Source organism: Pangasianodon hypophthalmus, chromosome 2 (assembly GCF_027358585.1).
Source record: "Pangasianodon hypophthalmus isolate fPanHyp1 chromosome 2, fPanHyp1.pri, whole genome shotgun sequence".
Lineage (NCBI taxonomy): Eukaryota > Metazoa > Chordata > Actinopteri > Siluriformes > Pangasiidae > Pangasianodon > Pangasianodon hypophthalmus.
The window spans coordinates 18,942,594-18,960,774 of record NC_069711.1 but is presented as its reverse complement, the minus strand read 5'-3'; the positions used below and the strand labels follow the sequence as shown (position 1 = coordinate 18,960,774).

Genomic DNA, 18,181 nt, shown 5'->3' with positions numbered 1-18,181 from the left:
TGGTGTTGTCCAATGGACGACAGAGAGAGGAGAAGAAAGAGAGAATCTGGAGGAGACATCCTCACCTGTTAGGCTGCTATATACTTTCGCGCTCTCTCACACTGGAACTCTGTCTCTCGTGTCATAGACTCTCACTCGTGCTCACTCATACACAATCACATATACAGATTCACAGACCTTCATTACCACCACCATCATCACATGTGAACACACATACAAACGAGAGAGCCTGAGAGCCTGTGGGAATGAAAGAGCAGCTTCACACACACAAAAGAACATTTACTCAGTGATTTCCTCCTCAATATTTTTCACTTCATCCTCTCCTATCAGGCTGCCCAGCCTCTAAGTCATGCTCTTGGCAGGGCGTGCAAGGAAACCATCCTTTTTACACTCTTTGGCTCCACTTCCATCGAGGGCCTAAATGAGATTTGAGAATTGTTCTGTGCACAGAACTGAGTTAGTTATGAAAGTGCTACCATTGAGGTAATGGTTCCATGGATTAGCTTTTAGTGCTCTGGCTCTGCAGGCCTCGCCAACAGCCAGGTGCTGCTGCAGGTTTCTGTTGTCGCTAACATTTAAAATCACTGTTTGAAATGTGTGACGGGGTGTAGGGGCATAAATGCTGCTTTCTGTGCTGTTGCCAGAGTCACATGTGTTTGACGAGAGTGCTATGGTACTTCTTATAAGCCCTGCTGGGCTTTTACTACCCACCTCCACCCATGCTGAGCACTATGCACTGGGGTTGGAATGGAAATTACACTTGTTTTGCTCCATTTCCATGGTGCCTTGTTTATTTGCTAGTGCTTAGGGCTGGACAGGTTGAAGTTTGTGGTGATTTTCTGTAAAGTAAGAGCATGAGCAGACAAACTCATTTATTTGTTAATGCTCAGTAGGTGCTTTAACCTGGTCAGGGTCACGGTGTATCCGGAGTCTTTCCTGGGAACACTGGACATGATGTGGGAATACACTCTGGATGGGACACAAGTCCTTTGCAAGGCACCATGCACACACATTCACACCTATTGAGGGTAGCTAATCCACCTACTGGCATGTTTTGCAAAGGTGGGTGGACCCCAAAGGAAAACCATATGGGTACTGAACTGAGGTTTCCTGGAGCTGTACCACCATGACTTATACTCAAGTTTTGGACTGAAAGCTTCAGATGATTTCACCTAGAGATGGCGGAAGGCGTAAAAGGAGGCTGATGAAAACTTGCACAGCACTGCCCACTAGTGGTGCAATAAAAACCAGAGCCATATTTAAAGAAAAAAAAAATGGTGCATACTGTAGTGTTGACCTTGCTCATGATAATGACTTACATTGTAAATTGTAGATTAGCTCACACCATTGGGAACGTGAACCGAGCATGACAGCCTGCATATGAGGCCACAAGTCATGAAAAGCCTGCAGTGTGTGAGGCCTGATTCTCAATCACTGCCCCGCACAGCAGCACCTGTGTTTTACAGCACAGCTTTGACATTTGTGGTGGAAATCCATCAATGCTATGGTACAGACTTAATTAAATCATAAATCACTACCCAAGAGATGTGTTCTAGATGTTCCAGAACAGTAAATTTTACATGGGTGGATCTGTGAAGAAACGGTGACTCATTACTAAATGACACAGATAACTAAAAAGCAGCTTTTAAAACAGTAATCCATGTTATGACTTCTTTTTAATAGTCCGTGTGGGAAGTGTTAATTTCTCACATAAAATCAAATCAGTGTTGTGTTGGCTAGATGTAGACACACTTTCTATAATACAACAGGATAAAAAATTGATCTCTACCACACCTCCTGCAAAGATTCAGGCAAGATGTTGCCCATACAAAGTCAAGCCATGCATTCCACAGCCAACTTAACATCCCACAAAATACTGAGGCCATACACGCACACAAGAACATTTCCATAGGCTTGGAAAGAAAATGGGGAGGAACAAAAAGAAGGAAACAAACAAACGCTGATGGATACAAAAAGCAGCAAGAGTGAAAAATGGAAAAACACAAAGTACAATGGAACGTGACTCAATGATGCCAAGAGAGTTTACAAATATGTATAGATGAATCAGAGATTGAGAGGATAGGGATTGGAAAAACAATATACCTAGGCATGTCCGAATCAAGAAACTGTCTGCAAAAACACAAAACAACATTCTGTTAGTGGACTTGAGGGCAGATGTTTCAGCGCAAGCATCATCCATGATGTTACTGGTGAATGTTTGTTGTAGACGTTAACCGGCTGTAAGGACACTGTTACAGCCTTCTTGATAATGGTTCACTGAACAGAATAGTATAGTCAGCACAACTGGCTAAGCCTCAGCATTAGTGCCTAATTCTGTCTTCTGGGTTACTCCTTTGGCTGTGGTCAATGAGATTATGCTTGATGTAAGGATTGTGGTTACAATGTAAGAAAGGAGGTCGTGACTGCAGGGGAAAGGAACTGGGAGATTAAGTCTGTCAAACAGAGAGGAGTGATTTGTTGTTTTAAGGGCGTAGTTACTAAAACACATATTTATATACATATTTATGTCACAGTGCCATTTACTCTCAACTCCTATTGATCAGAAAGTGTTTTTTTTTCTATAACAGCACAGCTCTGACAATAATTCAATCACAGGTATATATTCATCTGCTTGTTCTAATACATTATCATTTCTATAGTAACAGCTAATTTACACAGGCTTAGATGCTCTGCATAATCTAAGTCTAATAATAATTTTTTTTAAACATGTTGTTATTTAACAAAGAGAACATATAACTGTTGAAATGAAGTTTTCTGTAAGGAGACTCCACTGTCAGTACTGGTGAGTAATTTTTCCTCCATGGATAAGTCCTCAGGACAGAGGGTTTTGCACTTTCTCTGTAACATGACAAGCTGCTTTTTTTTTTTTTTTTAAATCTCAACTTCAAAAGAGAGGAACAAGGGAGGCTGGTCATGGAACAATTGTTTATAGCTGCTATAATGTAAGTGATAACAGGAACTAACTTGTTTTGCGGATGTTCCACAACAATAAATGTAACTATAAATGATTAAAAGTATGACATGTATGCTTTTAAAATTCCTTAAATTAAAAACATTCCTTGGGAAATAGCTGTAGTATAAAGAGGAATTAAATGTTTTGGCACATGCTGTTATAGGAAAATAATCATCTTCACATCAGGCCCCATCACACCACACTGTTTGTTTGATTGTTTTCCTATAACAGCACACCCCAAAATGCTTTATTCCTTATGTAAAGAAGTGAATAACCTTAGTAAAAAAAATTCCAAAATCTCATGGCATATAATGTTATACAATGTCAGTGCATGTTACAGCTTATGTGATGCTACTGTAAGTAATGGTATAGTGATAGCTAATGACATAATGTGCATTTTACTCTGACATGAAACGTGGTCACATCAACTGGACTGCTCATCATGCTATGAGTTACACTAAGATCAATGAAAGGAGGTCAAGAGCTGGTTTCTACCAGGAGTGGGGATTAATTTATCCACAGATTTTTTGTGTTAGTGGTGTTGTATTGTTAGTACTAAATGAAATACACACTTAACTTCTATAGGATTCAAACAAGAATGTTTGAAGTGTTGCATGCAGATCACAACCATGCAATGATTATCAATAGAGATGCCTGGCTCTCTATCCTCAGAGTGGTCAGTGTTAGTAGTGTCTGGGTGGTGGAAAGGAAATGGCGCAAAATGGATAGAGTTAATGGATGAATGGACAGATGGAAAATGGACACAAAGTCACACAGCCAGCAAGGAGGTGAACTAGAGAACCTTCACTGTATTTTAAATTCCATTGGGGATTAGAGAATTAGAAGTCAGTAGGATTGAATTTTTTGTTTGTTTGTCTAACACAAGTATGTTATAGCGAGCTTAAGGCTCTGGATTACTGATCAGAAGGTCAGGGTTCACGCCTCAGCACTGCCAAGCTGCCACTGTTGGGCCCTTGATCAAGGCCCTTAATCCTATCTGGTCCAGGGGCGCTGTATCATGGCTGACCCTGCGGCCAAATACATTTCACTATGTATAACGTGTATGTGACAAATGAAGGCTGCTTCTGCTTCTTCATCTAGAAGGAGAGAACCACATTCTGGATAATGAAACTTTAAAAGGGGAACAAAATGGTAACACATTATTTGAATGGTATGTACACTGGGCCTACATAACACATTCATAAGCACTGTGTGAATATATTTTATAAATCAATAAAATATATTTTTTCAGGGTGAACAAGTCAATGTCTACAGTATCTGAGTGCAGTTAATGAAAGCCTATTTATGCCCTGTGTTCTCATGCTTATGAAGGCGGTATAAAGGCCCTGTGTATTAACAACAAAAACATCAGGAACAGGTGCACAAGTTCTGTGTCCAAAGCTTCCTGATCCATAATCCTCTGGGTCCCATCATGCAACAGGCTCTAACCAAGGTTTGATGCAACCGCAGCAACAGCCTTTCTGTAACCCCATATTTGACATTATGTGGGCTTTGGGAAAGGAGTATGTGTTGGTCATATTGGAAATGCTGACATCCTAATGGATCTATGTGAAGTCTCACAGGTCAGACATGACAGCTGCCAGAGACCATTGCCATGCAGAGAAACATAAAAGAGTCAATACATCTTTCTTCTCCAACAAAAGTTGGCACTATGGCCGGTGCTATGTGATTCTGAAGTGCTCCTCTGAGTCAGTCCTTTAAGAGGTCCTTGAAACACAACTAGCACTGCATCATTTCTATCTGGCAAAAAAAAAAAAAAACTTTGCTTTTGAAGTGATCACTTTTAGGTTTTGCAGTGCACCACTTCTCAGCGCTTTGGCTGCTTATCTGAGATTAGATGCCAAGGCAGAACTGACAGGAAAGAGCTGCATAATGTGTAGCTGGTCGTGAAAGAAAAATCTGCTCAGTTTAAGAATGGCTGAAGTGCAGAAGGTCTGCCACACTTGGTGGTTATCAGTGCATCAGTGAGAGTACTTTTTACAAAGTAGAAAAAATTCTGTGCATTCAAATGTCAGTAAGTATAAGGTTAAATCAAAGCTCAAGAAGTGCTATATCCCATTCACTTACAGGATTAATAAAAATAAAACTCCCATTCAACCTTCTTGTTACTCTGAATGATGAAGTGAAGTACCATTAAAGCACCCACTATTGACACTTTTTTCAATACATATAGTTTATAAAAAAAAAAACTATATCTGAAAAAAATACTAAAGTCTGGCCTTAAAACCTATGTAATTTTGTGTGAAGTGATATGGATGCACCTCCTGCAAAGGCTGAATAAAATGACTCAAAATAAAGAGCATAAACCTTAAGTCATTTTGAGAAAACAGCCAATAAACATAATGCCAACAACCAACAGAATTCCAGAAAATAGTAAATCTGTCATCTAAGGAAATGCCTATACATGGGCTGCACCTTTACAAGAACATATAATATGGCGAGGTTAAAAAAAAAAAAAAAACACTGGCTCTAGAGCCACTAAGCTGGGCTAAAAGTGAAAAGGTGAAAAAAAAAATTGTTTGTAATTGTTTCTTTTTACCTAATTTGCAAGAAAGAAAGTTATAGTTGGAAAATATCTGACAAATGACAAATTGCCTGTGGTGGCTGGCCTAAACAGTTTCTTGTTTATGAGCATAAGGCAAAAACAGAATTTAATAAATAATTATTAATTCAGATTATTTTTCTGAATCTCTTGACATTATGCTTCAGAAACCTGCCTGTCATCTGGAGTTGGCTGGATGTATCCAGCAGACAGGATGTTAAGGGACAAGATGTTGGGGTCGATGATGGTCTCGTCTGCTTCTGGTGTGTTTCGAATGCGGCCTGGAATACAAACAGATGCTTAAGTGCTCTGCATTTTACCCAATAAAATTGCCAGCTTTACTTTAAAATTAGAGGATTGGGGAAAGATAAGAAGTTAACTCACCTACAACCAGCTCACGAACCTCTTTCCAATTAATGTCACCCCCTGTCTCATGCACTATAGTCACTGTCACTCTTCTTTGGATTCCCTGTTTGAACCAGATTCATATAGTTTAGCAAGTATGCTTTAAGACATACTAGGTGTTATGTGTGGTCATAAGTGTGTGTGTAACTGCTCTGGATTGGAAAGAACAGCAGACCTGGTGTAACAGGAAGGTGCCATGACAGGGCATTCCACCTCTGTGGTCCACTACAGCAGGGATGTAGCTATGAAAGAGAAGAAAAATTCACACCATAAATTTGCAACTGGTTAAAAAAATTGTTCCAAAACAGAATGGGCCTCATTTATCAATCTTTGAGTAAAGTGGTGTGTAAATGGTTTTACAGTACAAACTGAATTAAAAGGTCCCACCAGAGTTACAAAATTTGGAGTGTCTTCAGATGACATTATTTGGCTAATTAATATCATTTGTACAAAAAGTTTCATAAAAAGTTATATACTGATCAAATTTGCACTTTCGTATCATCCAGATACATGTACAGTTCCTCCTACATGAGTGTACTAACTGCAAAGAGTGAAACCAAACTATTTGCTGAGGACTAAAGTGATTGTGGCTTCAGTATGGCTGTTACTATTGTTTTTAGGTAGGTAACCTATTTTTGTAGAAAAATTATGTGGCAGAAATCATACAGTAAGCAAATCTATTTAAGAAACTGAACAACGCAATGCAGTTTGAGTGCTGACCAAGCTGCTGTACGCTTATTATACATGTTGCTAGTGACATCTGCCTTGTAGCTTTAGTACAAAACAAATTCAGCAGACTTCTCACACCAAACATGTCTTGACTGATCGACTACATAAAGGCAAAGAAAGCATGTGAAATGTATTTTTTGGCTAAACTATGACTTTTCAACATTGATACATTAACTTCAGACTGATACTTCATTTTAGCAATGTTTCGCAATGCTCTATATACCAATGAGTTCAATCCTCTCCTATTCAGCCTATTCTCACAAACTCACAAAAGTGAAATAGATCAAGATATTAGACAAACTCACTCTCCATTGGCCTCCAGCTCGCAGATCTCAAATAATACCATTAGGTCGTATTTACAGTGGCAGGGTCCGGCTGTGGGTCGTGTGAGGGTCGTCAGCTTAGTAGCAGGTACTGAAAGAGAGAACGAGTGTATCTGAATTTTAGGGAAGTCTGTTAGAGTGTGTAATAGAGTTTATTCACTCACAAGCTGGAAAAGAGGAATCTGTTTAAGAAAAGAAATTAAAAGGAGAGAAATATAATAATATAATTGGAAGAAATGAGGCCAGGAGGTAAAACATAGCTAGAAAAGGAATAAACTGGGAGCCAAAGGGTCCAGAGGAGGGGCAGATTCTGTGTCTGAATGATTGAACAGTCATCTGAATTACAGTGATCCTTTCACATCTGCGGTTTTTGAAATATTCAGTGTCTGATCATGTGTATTTAGGAAATATAGTCTAGTTCCTAAATTTTTTGATGTAAGTAAATGTGTTTATCATTATTATATTGCTGAAGAAACAGCAAATGTTAACGGACTACTGTAGGAACAAACCCACATTCATCCCAAATGTGACACATCTCATACATGCAGCACAGGTTCAGCAGAAAACACAATACTAAACCACAAGTGTGTAGAAGAGTCGGTATTTCCTACTAATATGAGGGAGTGAGAAAGAGCTGGACAAACACACCAGTTACTTACAGGCCTGAGGAAAGTCCATGGACCAAAATGTTCTCTCATTCATGCAGTTATTTGTTCAATAACATTTTGTATTTTCTCTGTAGTATTACCGGTAAAGGAATGTGGACCTGGCATGTGAGCTCTCAAATTTTTGACTCTTTTTATTTCATTCTTTTTAGATTTAATAAAAGTGTAACCCTAGATATGACTATATTAAAATTCAAGATTATGTCAATTTAAGTACTGGGAAACTAAACTATTTTAGGAAACTAAACTATACCTTACTATACCTATTACCTATACCTAAACTATACCAGTTTGTTTGCACAACATATATATGAATACTGTAATTAGACTCTGGTCCATACGAAAACAACTGGCTGGAGACTGGTTGGGAAAGGTGTTCTTGGGCCACTTTCACGTGAACCCACACAACCTCAAAAATTAGCTCTGCATATTATTCCTCTTGCTTTCAGCCAATTAGAAACATTCTTGACTTATATGCATATAATCTTTTGAGAAATATAATTGGACAAATATTCTCTCAGAAGCTCTGTAAAACTCAGTAGTACTGCAGTTTAAATTATGTGGCTAAAACATGAAAAAATCTATTTCTGTGGTTATATCATGAATCAAAGTTAGACTGGGTTCTAACCAGTGTTCTTCAGCCAGGTGCAGTGCCTTTAACTGCATTAGATGAGATGAGAGCCTTGGTTTCAGGGAATTTCTCAGACCTTGTACAAACATGACCATTACAAACCCGGCTTCTGAGCTTTAATTACTGAACAGATAGAGAGGGGCGGGGCTGTCAGCTTGGCTTGCCCCTCCCCCTCTAGAAGGAAGGAAGCTGCAACCCCCGCTGCATTGAGGGCATGCCCTGAGAGGGAGTCCACTAACGCCCCGTTGAACACGTCGGGCACCAGGTAGCGAATCAGCTCCAGCGTCTTCTCCCGATCTGACGGGGCATCGCTGTCTGCAGCTGAATTCCCACCCCGAATGATACACAACTGATGTGACATGGACCCCAAAGCAACAAAAGTGACATACAAAGCAACACAACTACTGCAAAAATGCTAAAGCTGTAGTATTATCATGGCGACAAAGACAACATACAAAACTCAAAGTGAAACACAAGCTGCCATTTTACGGGGCTCTGGAGAGTACAATGCTTGAATATGGCATAAATACTATTAATAAGACTCTGATGGCTGCTCTCACCTGGTTTGGATAGAGGCATGACTCTTGGGAACTGTCTTCTGGATGGACGCAATGGGCTAATGAGAGAGACAGACACTTTAGATTGACATGCAATAAGAGGAAAAGGCAACACAAACAGGACATAATGACACGTATGAGGGATAACCTGATTAGATCCTTGCACAGTGGAGGGAAGGGCTGTTTCTGATAGTGACCAAACACTTCAAACACAATAGGCTGGGTCCTTATGTACTCCACAAAAGACTTAGTGACCTCCACTGCAATCTGAAGAACCAAATACACAATGTTGTCCTTTCTATGCAAAATATGTGAAGGTGAATTAAATGCTTATAAACGTTTGTGTTGAGGAGTCTTACATTCTGCACATGATAGAAGCCCAGTGGTGGACCTCGTCCAGTGTTTTTCAGCGGCTCTGTGGAAAACGCCTCGTCATGCCGGTGGATAAAACTGAAAAAAGAACAAAATATATTCTTTTAGAAACCCACACACTTTCAGTAATCACCATTACGACACTAGATCTTTAAAGAGTGTCAATAGAGTTGCTCTGTTTGAGAGAATAGATGGACATACTTAAACTGGCAGAAGATGTCTGCATACTCAGCGGAGATGCTGGACGCTTGGAGCACGGTGACTCTGAATGTAAAGACCTCTCCAATCTTCAGGTGGTCCAAAGCTCCATCCAGAACACCATCTTTCACAGTGCTGTCCAGATCTTCTTGGTCAGCTAAGAAGACATGAAAACAGATCATGAGGAAGCTGATACACATTTACATACAGTATAAAATGAACATTATTTCAGAAGGCTATACACCCAGTGTCTTATGCTTTATTACAGTTTAATCACTGTTATTACCAATACAAAAACTGTAAAACATAAATATGTGGTGTGCCCTTATGGCCTTTTCCAATTAGATTATATTTACATTGTCATTAAAATAAAGTCTTTCCTACATTTTTTCTATTCACTTAATGTATACCTATTCCTCGGCTAGATTTTCAAATTTTTAAGTACTTACATCATTGAAGTCATGAAGTCATGTGATTGGTAGTGTATATATCTCATGTTAAATATCTGATTTACTGAAATTGGCGAGTGTTCAAACCACTTTTAACTCTACAGTTGGCTACTTCATTCTTTACCTGCACAGGTGTTGTTGTTCACCTCATCAGCGGATGGCACCATCTCTGCATTCTGTCCCTCACCCTCCACGATCCGCAGCTCCTCCTGGGAAAGTCCGGTGCGGGAGAGACCGGCTGGGCAGGACTCTGATTGGAACTGAGAGAAAGAGACAGAGAGAGAAAAGCTTGTTTATGTTCTCCTCAACACATTTTAAATTATAATACATAATAATTATTTGTATTATAATATAATCCAGCACACACACACACACACACACACATATATATATATATACACATACACACTGTATATGGTGTAATAATGTATTGCTATACAATCAAAAGAGGTGGTAAATGGGTTAGGTCAAAGGTTCACAATCTATAGGTCTGTTCCTTCTCGGATAAGCCCATTGCCACATAATCAGTACTTTATGGTCTCTGGGTATGCTCTTAGCCAGAACAGAGCAAAAGCATGCATTTTCTGTGGGTCTCCTCCTCCTAAAGTATCAAAAGTATCTCTGGAGTGCCAGAGACCAGTGACAGTGACCAGTAATACATTTACTAAACCTAGTAATTAATTATTTCTCACTTAGTTGTGCTGAATTCTAGCCCATCATTTCCAGAACTGCATACCTGGTCTTCAAAACGTACCCCTAAATCACAGTGGTTACTCACTTTGCTGAGAGTAGTTTTACCTTCTCAAACTGCTGGTCTTCGAAGGAGATCTTGGCCGTTCCAGACTGCCTCACGCCTGAGCCATAATCGGGTGCCTCCTCATCAGCTGGAGGAAAAACCAGAGAGCCTTCACTTCACTTCTTCATGAAGTCACACATACCCTGTCCTTTACACTGACCAACCCCAGGCCTACACATCCTTATCATCACTCACAAAAAAAATTGTGTTGGCCCATAGTTAGTACAAAATCTCAAGAGAAACCATCTTGCTGTACCATCTTATTATCCTCACTAGTGTGTTACTAAATTAAGGGTCCCAATCTTACCTGATATTGCCTGCACTGCTACACGCAGGAAACCTTTAACCTCTCCCTTCTCGCTGACAATGGCTACTCGATGTACCAGGGGCACAGGATACAGCAGATTACTCAGATACACAAAGGCCCTGGAGGAAAAGAGAGACTTGAGACGACGGGGTAAACAAGAAATGCATTTTGTGACCGGAGACTAACATTTCGATACAATGGACAAACACAACACAGAGCTGCAAAGCAACCAAACAAGCAGGGACTGCAGTGGCCCTTGACATGACTGCCCCTCAGTGGAAATCTTAAATCAACTGCTTAACTTTCTGTCTGAAACAGGCATGTGTGCCTTTTGTAAGATTTTAATCCTTTGGTGGGTTTAAGGAGCATGGGGTAGGAATACCACTAAGCTCTTCATACCATACTGGTCAGAAAAGACATGAATGTATTAAGCATTGGTCTGTAAGTGAGTGCACAAATTTGAAACTGCTTATATGGTGCTTCTTAGGAAAGTACTCCAGGCTTTTAATCTTCTCAGACTGAAAGTGAACATTCTTTCACTGTAAGCCAGCTGCCTAAAACTCTGCAAAGATCTCTGAATCACACTACAGTACATAAAACTACAAAAGATACCCTTGAAGCAATGGTACAATTGAATCCCACAGGTTGTTTTTTTCGATCTATGCATGGTGAATCCCATCATCCCATGGAGGGTAGACATTTAAGGGGAAAGGAGTGGTCAGCAAAGGCAAGATTGGTGAGGTGCAAAGAAGGCATGCTCTGAACAAAAAGGAGTTGTCAGCAAAGGCAAAGAGACATGCTCTGGCTCTGGACAAAAAAAAAACATAAAAAGATTTACTCAAAGATTAAGAAGGCAAATTAAAAATACCAAGCATTGTTTAGTTGAAACAAACACTGCCAGCCCTGAGATTAGTGTGACATCCAGATATGAACAATAAGAAGCAATACTCTCACTTTCACAGATGTGTGACGTGACAAGTGCAGCTGACCTCAAAAATGAAAAGAAATGAACGTGAGCCAATCCAGTAATCCAAGATCTCTGTGTCCAACCTCACAAAAAGAGCGAATTGAAATGCTGTGGCATGCCTTGAAGAGACAGCTGTTCTAGAAACCAGCTCTTTCATCTTGAGATATGGGAGACATCCTGAATTACGGCCATATTACATAAACCAGTTATCAAGTGACTGGATGTATTATTTGATCTCATTCATCAAAAATCCATGCCGTGTATAGGAAAATCTGAGCTTGTTTGTTCCTCCTTTAGGCAAAGAGATTACAACTGACTGGAAATATGCACCTATTAAGGATCATTAGGTGCTGCTGTGCAGAATTTAGCATGCAGCACTTAATTCATCCAAAGCGATTCCATGCACTGCCGATCTTTGGTGTTTAACAATGCATTATAAACACATTAATATTCCCTGAGAACAAATTTATCTCAGATTTATCTGAAATATGTTCAAGATGGATGCCCAAGCTATGCATTCACATAGTTTAGATGAAAGTCAAAATATATGGAAATGACAGAAGACAGGTTTAAAGCCCCCAAATGTCTACCAAATTCAAGATGTGAATGTGTTTCAGTGAGACTCATACAGCTTCAGGTTACAGTGGATTTGTATAGTTGGACAGGAGCTAATATTGTCATGTTATTCTTTTCCTGTAACATTATTACATTATTCTCTTCCTGTGAGATGTCGTCCTGTCTGACTTGGTCTTTTCAAAGCTGATTTAGCATCAGCTAAATAAAAGCACCAGCTGTCACATACCACCAGTGCAATCCACTGTTGTGATTATAAAGTACAAACCATTATTTTTGTTATTTTGTATATGAACTATGAGTTATGCGTTCTTATAACACCAAGTTGTGTATTATGTAGGAAATAAAACATGACAGGGTATGCTGTTATGGAAAAATAATCAATAAACAGGTGGTTTCATGCCATTACCTCCTTGAAGCTGATTATGTTCCAATTACAGCATGTCTCAAAGTGTTTTATTCCTCTTTTACTACAGCACATACCACTTGTACTACTATTATCTGAGCCATGCTGTTATTGAAAATTAATCAAAATCTTCTGAGCAATCAGATTTGTGATTCAAGAGCACTGTGGTATAATATTCTTTACTTGATTGTGTATGTGCTACAATCTTCTGTTTGCATGTACAGGTTATGTTGGGTATCTGTACAAGAAAACAGATGTCCTGTGTCTCAGTGTGAAAGAGCTAGTTTCCTTTCCCAGCATGCTCCTGAAACCTCACCAACCTTCCCACTACACTGAACAAAGGAGCACGCTCATAAAATGGGTCCTCCGCCTCGCCGGAGTTTCTGCAAAGCCCCTTCTCGTCATCCTTATAAACGTCATCATCTTCATCGCCAAGCTCTGAACACAGGTCGTCGGACAAGAGCTCATCTGTGAAGTCCTCCAGCTCTGCCCCGAGACCCCCGCAGTGCCGTGACTGGAGCTCGGTGGGTTCAGTGGTCTCGGTGGGATCAGAGAGGGTCGGGGAGGCGATGGGGTCTTTCGCTTGCTCACTAAGGCATGAGGTGAATAGGAGGTTGCTGGTGTAGCCAAAGACATGGGAGCCCAGTTAGTATGGTAACCCTGTTAGTTAGTGTTCACGTAAGGGTCACCTGATTCAGTTGCTCGGTTTGCGAGTAGCCTTAAACATATTTAATTCTTACAGGGTTACCAATAGCACACCATGCAGAACAGCATTGTTTCATCTTCCTCTAAGTGAGCTTTTCATAACTCTTCAGTAAGGAGAGAGCTAAGGAAGATGCTCTCTGTCACTCTGTCACATTTTTAACCCTTTAAACCCCCAGGAGCTGTCGGCAGATCCAGACTTGCATTTGTCACTCTCATAATTACATACTTTTCTCATTAGGTTAACTGTAGTTAATGAATAATTTATAGTAGTTACTAAGAAATATACATTATGATGAATAAAAAGACAACAGTTAAAGGAGTGAGATAATACTGAAAAGAAATCTTAATAGTGTTCATTTATTTTGGAGAGGTATATATACATGTGAAAGTGCTAGAAGTCTGAAGTGGCTCGCCATAAGAATACACTCTTAATAGTGAAACATATTCTGCAGTCTAAAGTGCATTATGATCATTTTATCACTGGCCATGACGATGCATCGATTTTAATGACAATGCAAGGTTCCATAAGGACCTTTTAACTCATATTACAATACTTCGATGCATGTTGTATAACTATAATAATTTGTTAAATTACAAGGGGACAGATAACCTGTTTGTTAAATATATATTCTACATTTTCTGATCTGACCTGATGCAGGAGCAATTTGTGTTACTGCATGATAACAGTGTTTCCCAAAATTCCTGGGGGCTCCAAGCTGCACATTTCTGTGTTTTTCCTCAACACACGGCTACTTCAAGTATTTCACAAGTAGATCAATGTTTCACATCAGGGAAGAACACAGAGATGTGTGGTACATGCCTGGGACTGGGGGTGAGATGTACATATGCTACATGCTTTACAGAACATCTGCCCCATGTGACCACTCACCTCCCAACCAGCCGGAACCAAGGGAAACGGTCGTAGAAAGGGTCTCCTCCCGTTAGCACACTGTCACACTCCTCTGTTGCACCACTAGGAACCTCCGCAGCTCGGTCATACATCTCCCTCATCAGGTCCAAACGCTGCCTGCAGGGGGCGTCATTACATACTTTATCATTTCTTCACATTTAACGTCTGACAATATGCCACTTTCTGTTACACTAATGTTGGTATAGATATAAAACATTACACAAAAAAGCTGCAGCATAAAATATACTTTTAACATTTACCAAAAGTACTTGGTAGAAATTTAAAGAAACAAGATGAAAATAAGAGAAAATGGTATTTCCTCTTTAAAAAATCTGTTTTAAAAATATTCTTGCAGCTTTTCTTCCCAGCACCATGATTTAACAACAATTACAGTATGGCACTGTATATGAGTATAATATATAGTGCATGTTATAATATTCTAATCTTTTTGTTCTAGTCTTATTGTTCCTCCCCCATGCAGTTCTGTCGTTATGCTGGACCCAGGAAATATCACAATAAGCCAGGGGCAATATCTGTCTAGTTTGTTAAAAATCATGTAATGAAAGACATTTGACTTCTTGTACATAACAACTAAAAACACAATGCTCACAAAGTATGCTACAGTATAGTCATTCTCATAGTCATGTGAAATATTATGGCACCTACCTGAGCTTCTCCAGGGTCCAGTAATGCGTGGCTCCATTTTTCTGGTCCTGCACCTCCACAGCCACGATGGTGCGGGGAAATGGGCTTTTCTCACGCTCTTTAGTCACATCAGAAGGCAGTAAGTCAGGAGGAAGCGGAGAGTACAGTGTGTCGGTCAGCAACACAAACTGAAACTGCACCTGTGAGCAGACATCATGATATTTATGCAAATATTCTGACCAAATCATAATAAAGAACTGACAGAGCATAGCGTAATTATGATGCATATACAATACTGATAAAGCCTCTATATTCACTTTAAATTACCTCTGTTAGACAATGTGACGACTGAAGACCTTGTTATCATGTTTGTTAAACTCTTATTTCTATAAAGGCCTGATTGAGTATCCATGTTTCATTAAGCCATTTAAATGCTGCAATATTCCTTTCAAGAAAGAGCTAATGTTTTTACATACTTTCACTATAGCTACCTACTTTAAACATATTATTGCTAGTTATACTTAATCATACATGACTGAAAATAAAGCTCCCACCTTCTTTTTGAGCTCCACACTAATGGCATTGGCCTCTTTGAGGAAGATGGCATTGCCCCAGAGAAGGTCTCTGAGAGAGGTAAACTGGTAACACCTCCACTTTCTGAAAGCCCACATCGCCAGCTCGGTCTCCCTCTCAGTCCATTGCACTGTGGATAATAAAGTTTCAGAGTGGACAGAAGTGACAAACATGTAATACATATCTAACATAATTATATAATATATAAATATGATTCTACATGTAACTAGGTAGCAGGCACACAGTTAAAAATATTGACTATTTTCTACTGACACAGAAAAACAATGATATACTATATGGCCAAAAGTCTGGACATTTTAACCATCACACCCATATGGGCCTTCACTAAACTGTTGCCACAAAGTTTGAAGCACATAATTGTCTTCAGTGTCTTTGTATGCTGTAGCATTAAGATTTCTCTTCACTGGAACTAAGAAGCCCAACCCTGTTCCAGCATGGCAATGCCTCTGTGCACAAAGCGAGTTCCATAAAGACATGGATGGAGTGGAAGAACCTGAGGCCTGACCTCATCCCCACTGAACACCTTTGGGATGAATTTGAATGCCAACTATATGCCGGGCCTCCTCGCCCGACATCAGTGCCTGACCTCACTAATGCTCTTGTAGCTGAATCAGCAAATCCCCACAGCCACACACCAAAATCTAGTGGAAAGCCTTACGAGAAGAGTGGAAGTTGTTATAACAGCAAGGGGGGCTAAATCTGGAATGGGATATTCAACAAGCACATATGGGTGTGATTGGTCAAGTCTCCACATATTTATGGCTATATAGTTTATAAGTGTATGTGATTTTTGGCTAAAAATTAAGGTTAGAGCCCACCTTCCTCCTCAGGTTCATCCTCTTCCTCTGCTGCTTCAGGATAGTAACGATCAACCTGCTTTTGCAAGGCCTCCAACTTGCTCTCATAATCCTGAAAAGGTATTAGATATTTACTTTGTGTTTGTGTGTGTCTTTATGTAAGTTCCATGCTTTTCTAACATAAGATTTTCCATTGGTTTGAGTTGAATTTAAAGGACATCTTTACGTCTTTATCAATGATTGTTTTATTAAATTTCAGTGAAATATCTTTCTCACTAGTCTCTGTTGCTCCAGAAGGTTATTGGCCTCCTCCCTCTCTTTGCGATACTGGTCCTCCAGCTCCTGAAGTCTAACCACACACAGGAAAAGACACACAGATGCAGCATTAATAATTAAAAATCTCTCCTTCCCTGTTACCCCACCCCCTTATTGCTGTCTCCTACCTCTGGTCCATCTCCTGTTTCATGTCGATGCCCTGTTTCTCTAGCAGCTCTCTCTGAGCGAAGGCCCAGTCTACGGGCTCTGCCGGAGTCTCGGCACATGGAGTCCTCTCCCGCTCCTGCCTCGCCTGCTCCGGGTGGTTGAAGCGGAACACATGGCTCTTCCCCATGATGATGCGGTTCCCTGTAAGGCCAAACCATGAAAAATGATCAATTAAACCACCTTAATTAGTTACTCCTGTCACTAAATTGTATTAGAGTGTATGAGCAGCATTCGAGCCTTGACAATGCACAATGATTGAATGATGACAATGCACATTACATGTTGTACACTTGTTAGTGTGTGTCTATGTTAAATCTGAGATCTATGTTACATGTACTGATACATTTCATTATGCAATTCTGTATATTATAATGACATTCAATTTAACTTGAAATGGTTTGAGGAAATCGACTTCCTCTAGAGTCATTTTAACTTTAATGTCATTACCTAATTACATAGCTGAACTAAGCAGTTTAAAAGGCACAAAGAAATCACTTTAGTTAATTCAAATAAACCCAGGCCGCCGGTATCTCTAAATATTAAAAGAAAGAAGTACAATTTTCACAGTAAAGCTACCATCTTATGTTGTATCACTTCAGAAAGGAAACAAAGGGTAAGGAAATACAGCAGGGAGACACACCTGATCTGAGAACAGTGGGCTCTGTCACTTTCTTCCCATTGACGTAGGTCTCGGCTCCTTCACATGGCTCCAGAATGACTGTTGGTAAAAGCATGGTTATACTATAATAAATGCTCTTTTTATAAGAAAAAAAAAACATTTTATGTTGCCTGAGGAAGTATAGCACATAGCACGTAATAACATTTTGGAGTCTTCGGTTTTTTCGTTGAAGCTTGTGCAACTATATGGTTCATTTGTTTCTTTGCATGTATATGACACACAAGCAGTCAAAAACCAACAATGACATTGCTGTTTAAAGACAATAATAATATAACAGATGAATGAAATAGGAAATTAATGTATCCATTTATGGCAGAGATTAAATGCCTTTGCAGGCTGCATATTACTTGGAATTCTCTTTGCTACATTACACTTCTCCTTGTTACTCAAAGTAATACATATGACAGTATAGTTTTTTTCTTTAAGCAAGGGTATAGAAAAATTCCTGATTTT

At 39.6% G+C, this 18,181-nt stretch overlaps 1 protein-coding gene across 15 annotated transcripts in view; it reads right to left on the bottom strand.

The window, feature by feature from the left end:
- Positions 1 to 18,181, bottom strand: part of kif1aa (kinesin family member 1Aa) — a 61,628-nt gene that overhangs the window by 13,368 nt on the left and 30,079 nt on the right. For 4 of the 15 annotated variants that reach the window (XM_053230412.1, XM_053230432.1, XM_053230429.1 and 1 more), the window contains 20 exons: positions 17,690 to 17,767; positions 17,010 to 17,190; positions 16,843 to 16,915; positions 16,588 to 16,678; positions 15,730 to 15,878; positions 15,197 to 15,375; positions 14,510 to 14,647; positions 13,236 to 13,532; positions 10,970 to 11,088; positions 10,665 to 10,771; positions 9,991 to 10,126; positions 9,421 to 9,574; positions 9,207 to 9,297; positions 8,996 to 9,114; positions 8,851 to 8,906; positions 6,977 to 7,085; positions 6,118 to 6,184; positions 5,922 to 6,006; positions 5,709 to 5,818; positions 2,104 to 2,126 (listed from right to left, as the gene is read on the bottom strand). In XM_053230412.1, the coding sequence (XP_053086387.1) occupies positions 2,104 to 2,126; positions 5,709 to 5,818; positions 5,922 to 6,006; positions 6,118 to 6,184; positions 6,977 to 7,085; positions 8,851 to 8,906; positions 8,996 to 9,114; positions 9,207 to 9,297; positions 9,421 to 9,574; positions 9,991 to 10,126; positions 10,665 to 10,771; positions 10,970 to 11,088; positions 13,236 to 13,532; positions 14,510 to 14,647; positions 15,197 to 15,375; positions 15,730 to 15,878; positions 16,588 to 16,678; positions 16,843 to 16,915; positions 17,010 to 17,190; positions 17,690 to 17,767 (2,362 nt within the window). The remainder of the gene's footprint in view (positions 1 to 2,103; positions 2,127 to 5,708; positions 5,819 to 5,921; positions 6,007 to 6,117; positions 6,185 to 6,976; positions 7,086 to 8,850; positions 8,907 to 8,995; positions 9,115 to 9,206; positions 9,298 to 9,420; positions 9,575 to 9,990; positions 10,127 to 10,664; positions 10,772 to 10,969; positions 11,089 to 13,235; positions 13,533 to 14,509; positions 14,648 to 15,196; positions 15,376 to 15,729; positions 15,879 to 16,587; positions 16,679 to 16,842; positions 16,916 to 17,009; positions 17,191 to 17,689; positions 17,768 to 18,181) is intronic. The other 11 variants (XM_053230444.1, XM_053230451.1, XM_053230456.1 and 8 more) reach the window with 7 other exon arrangements.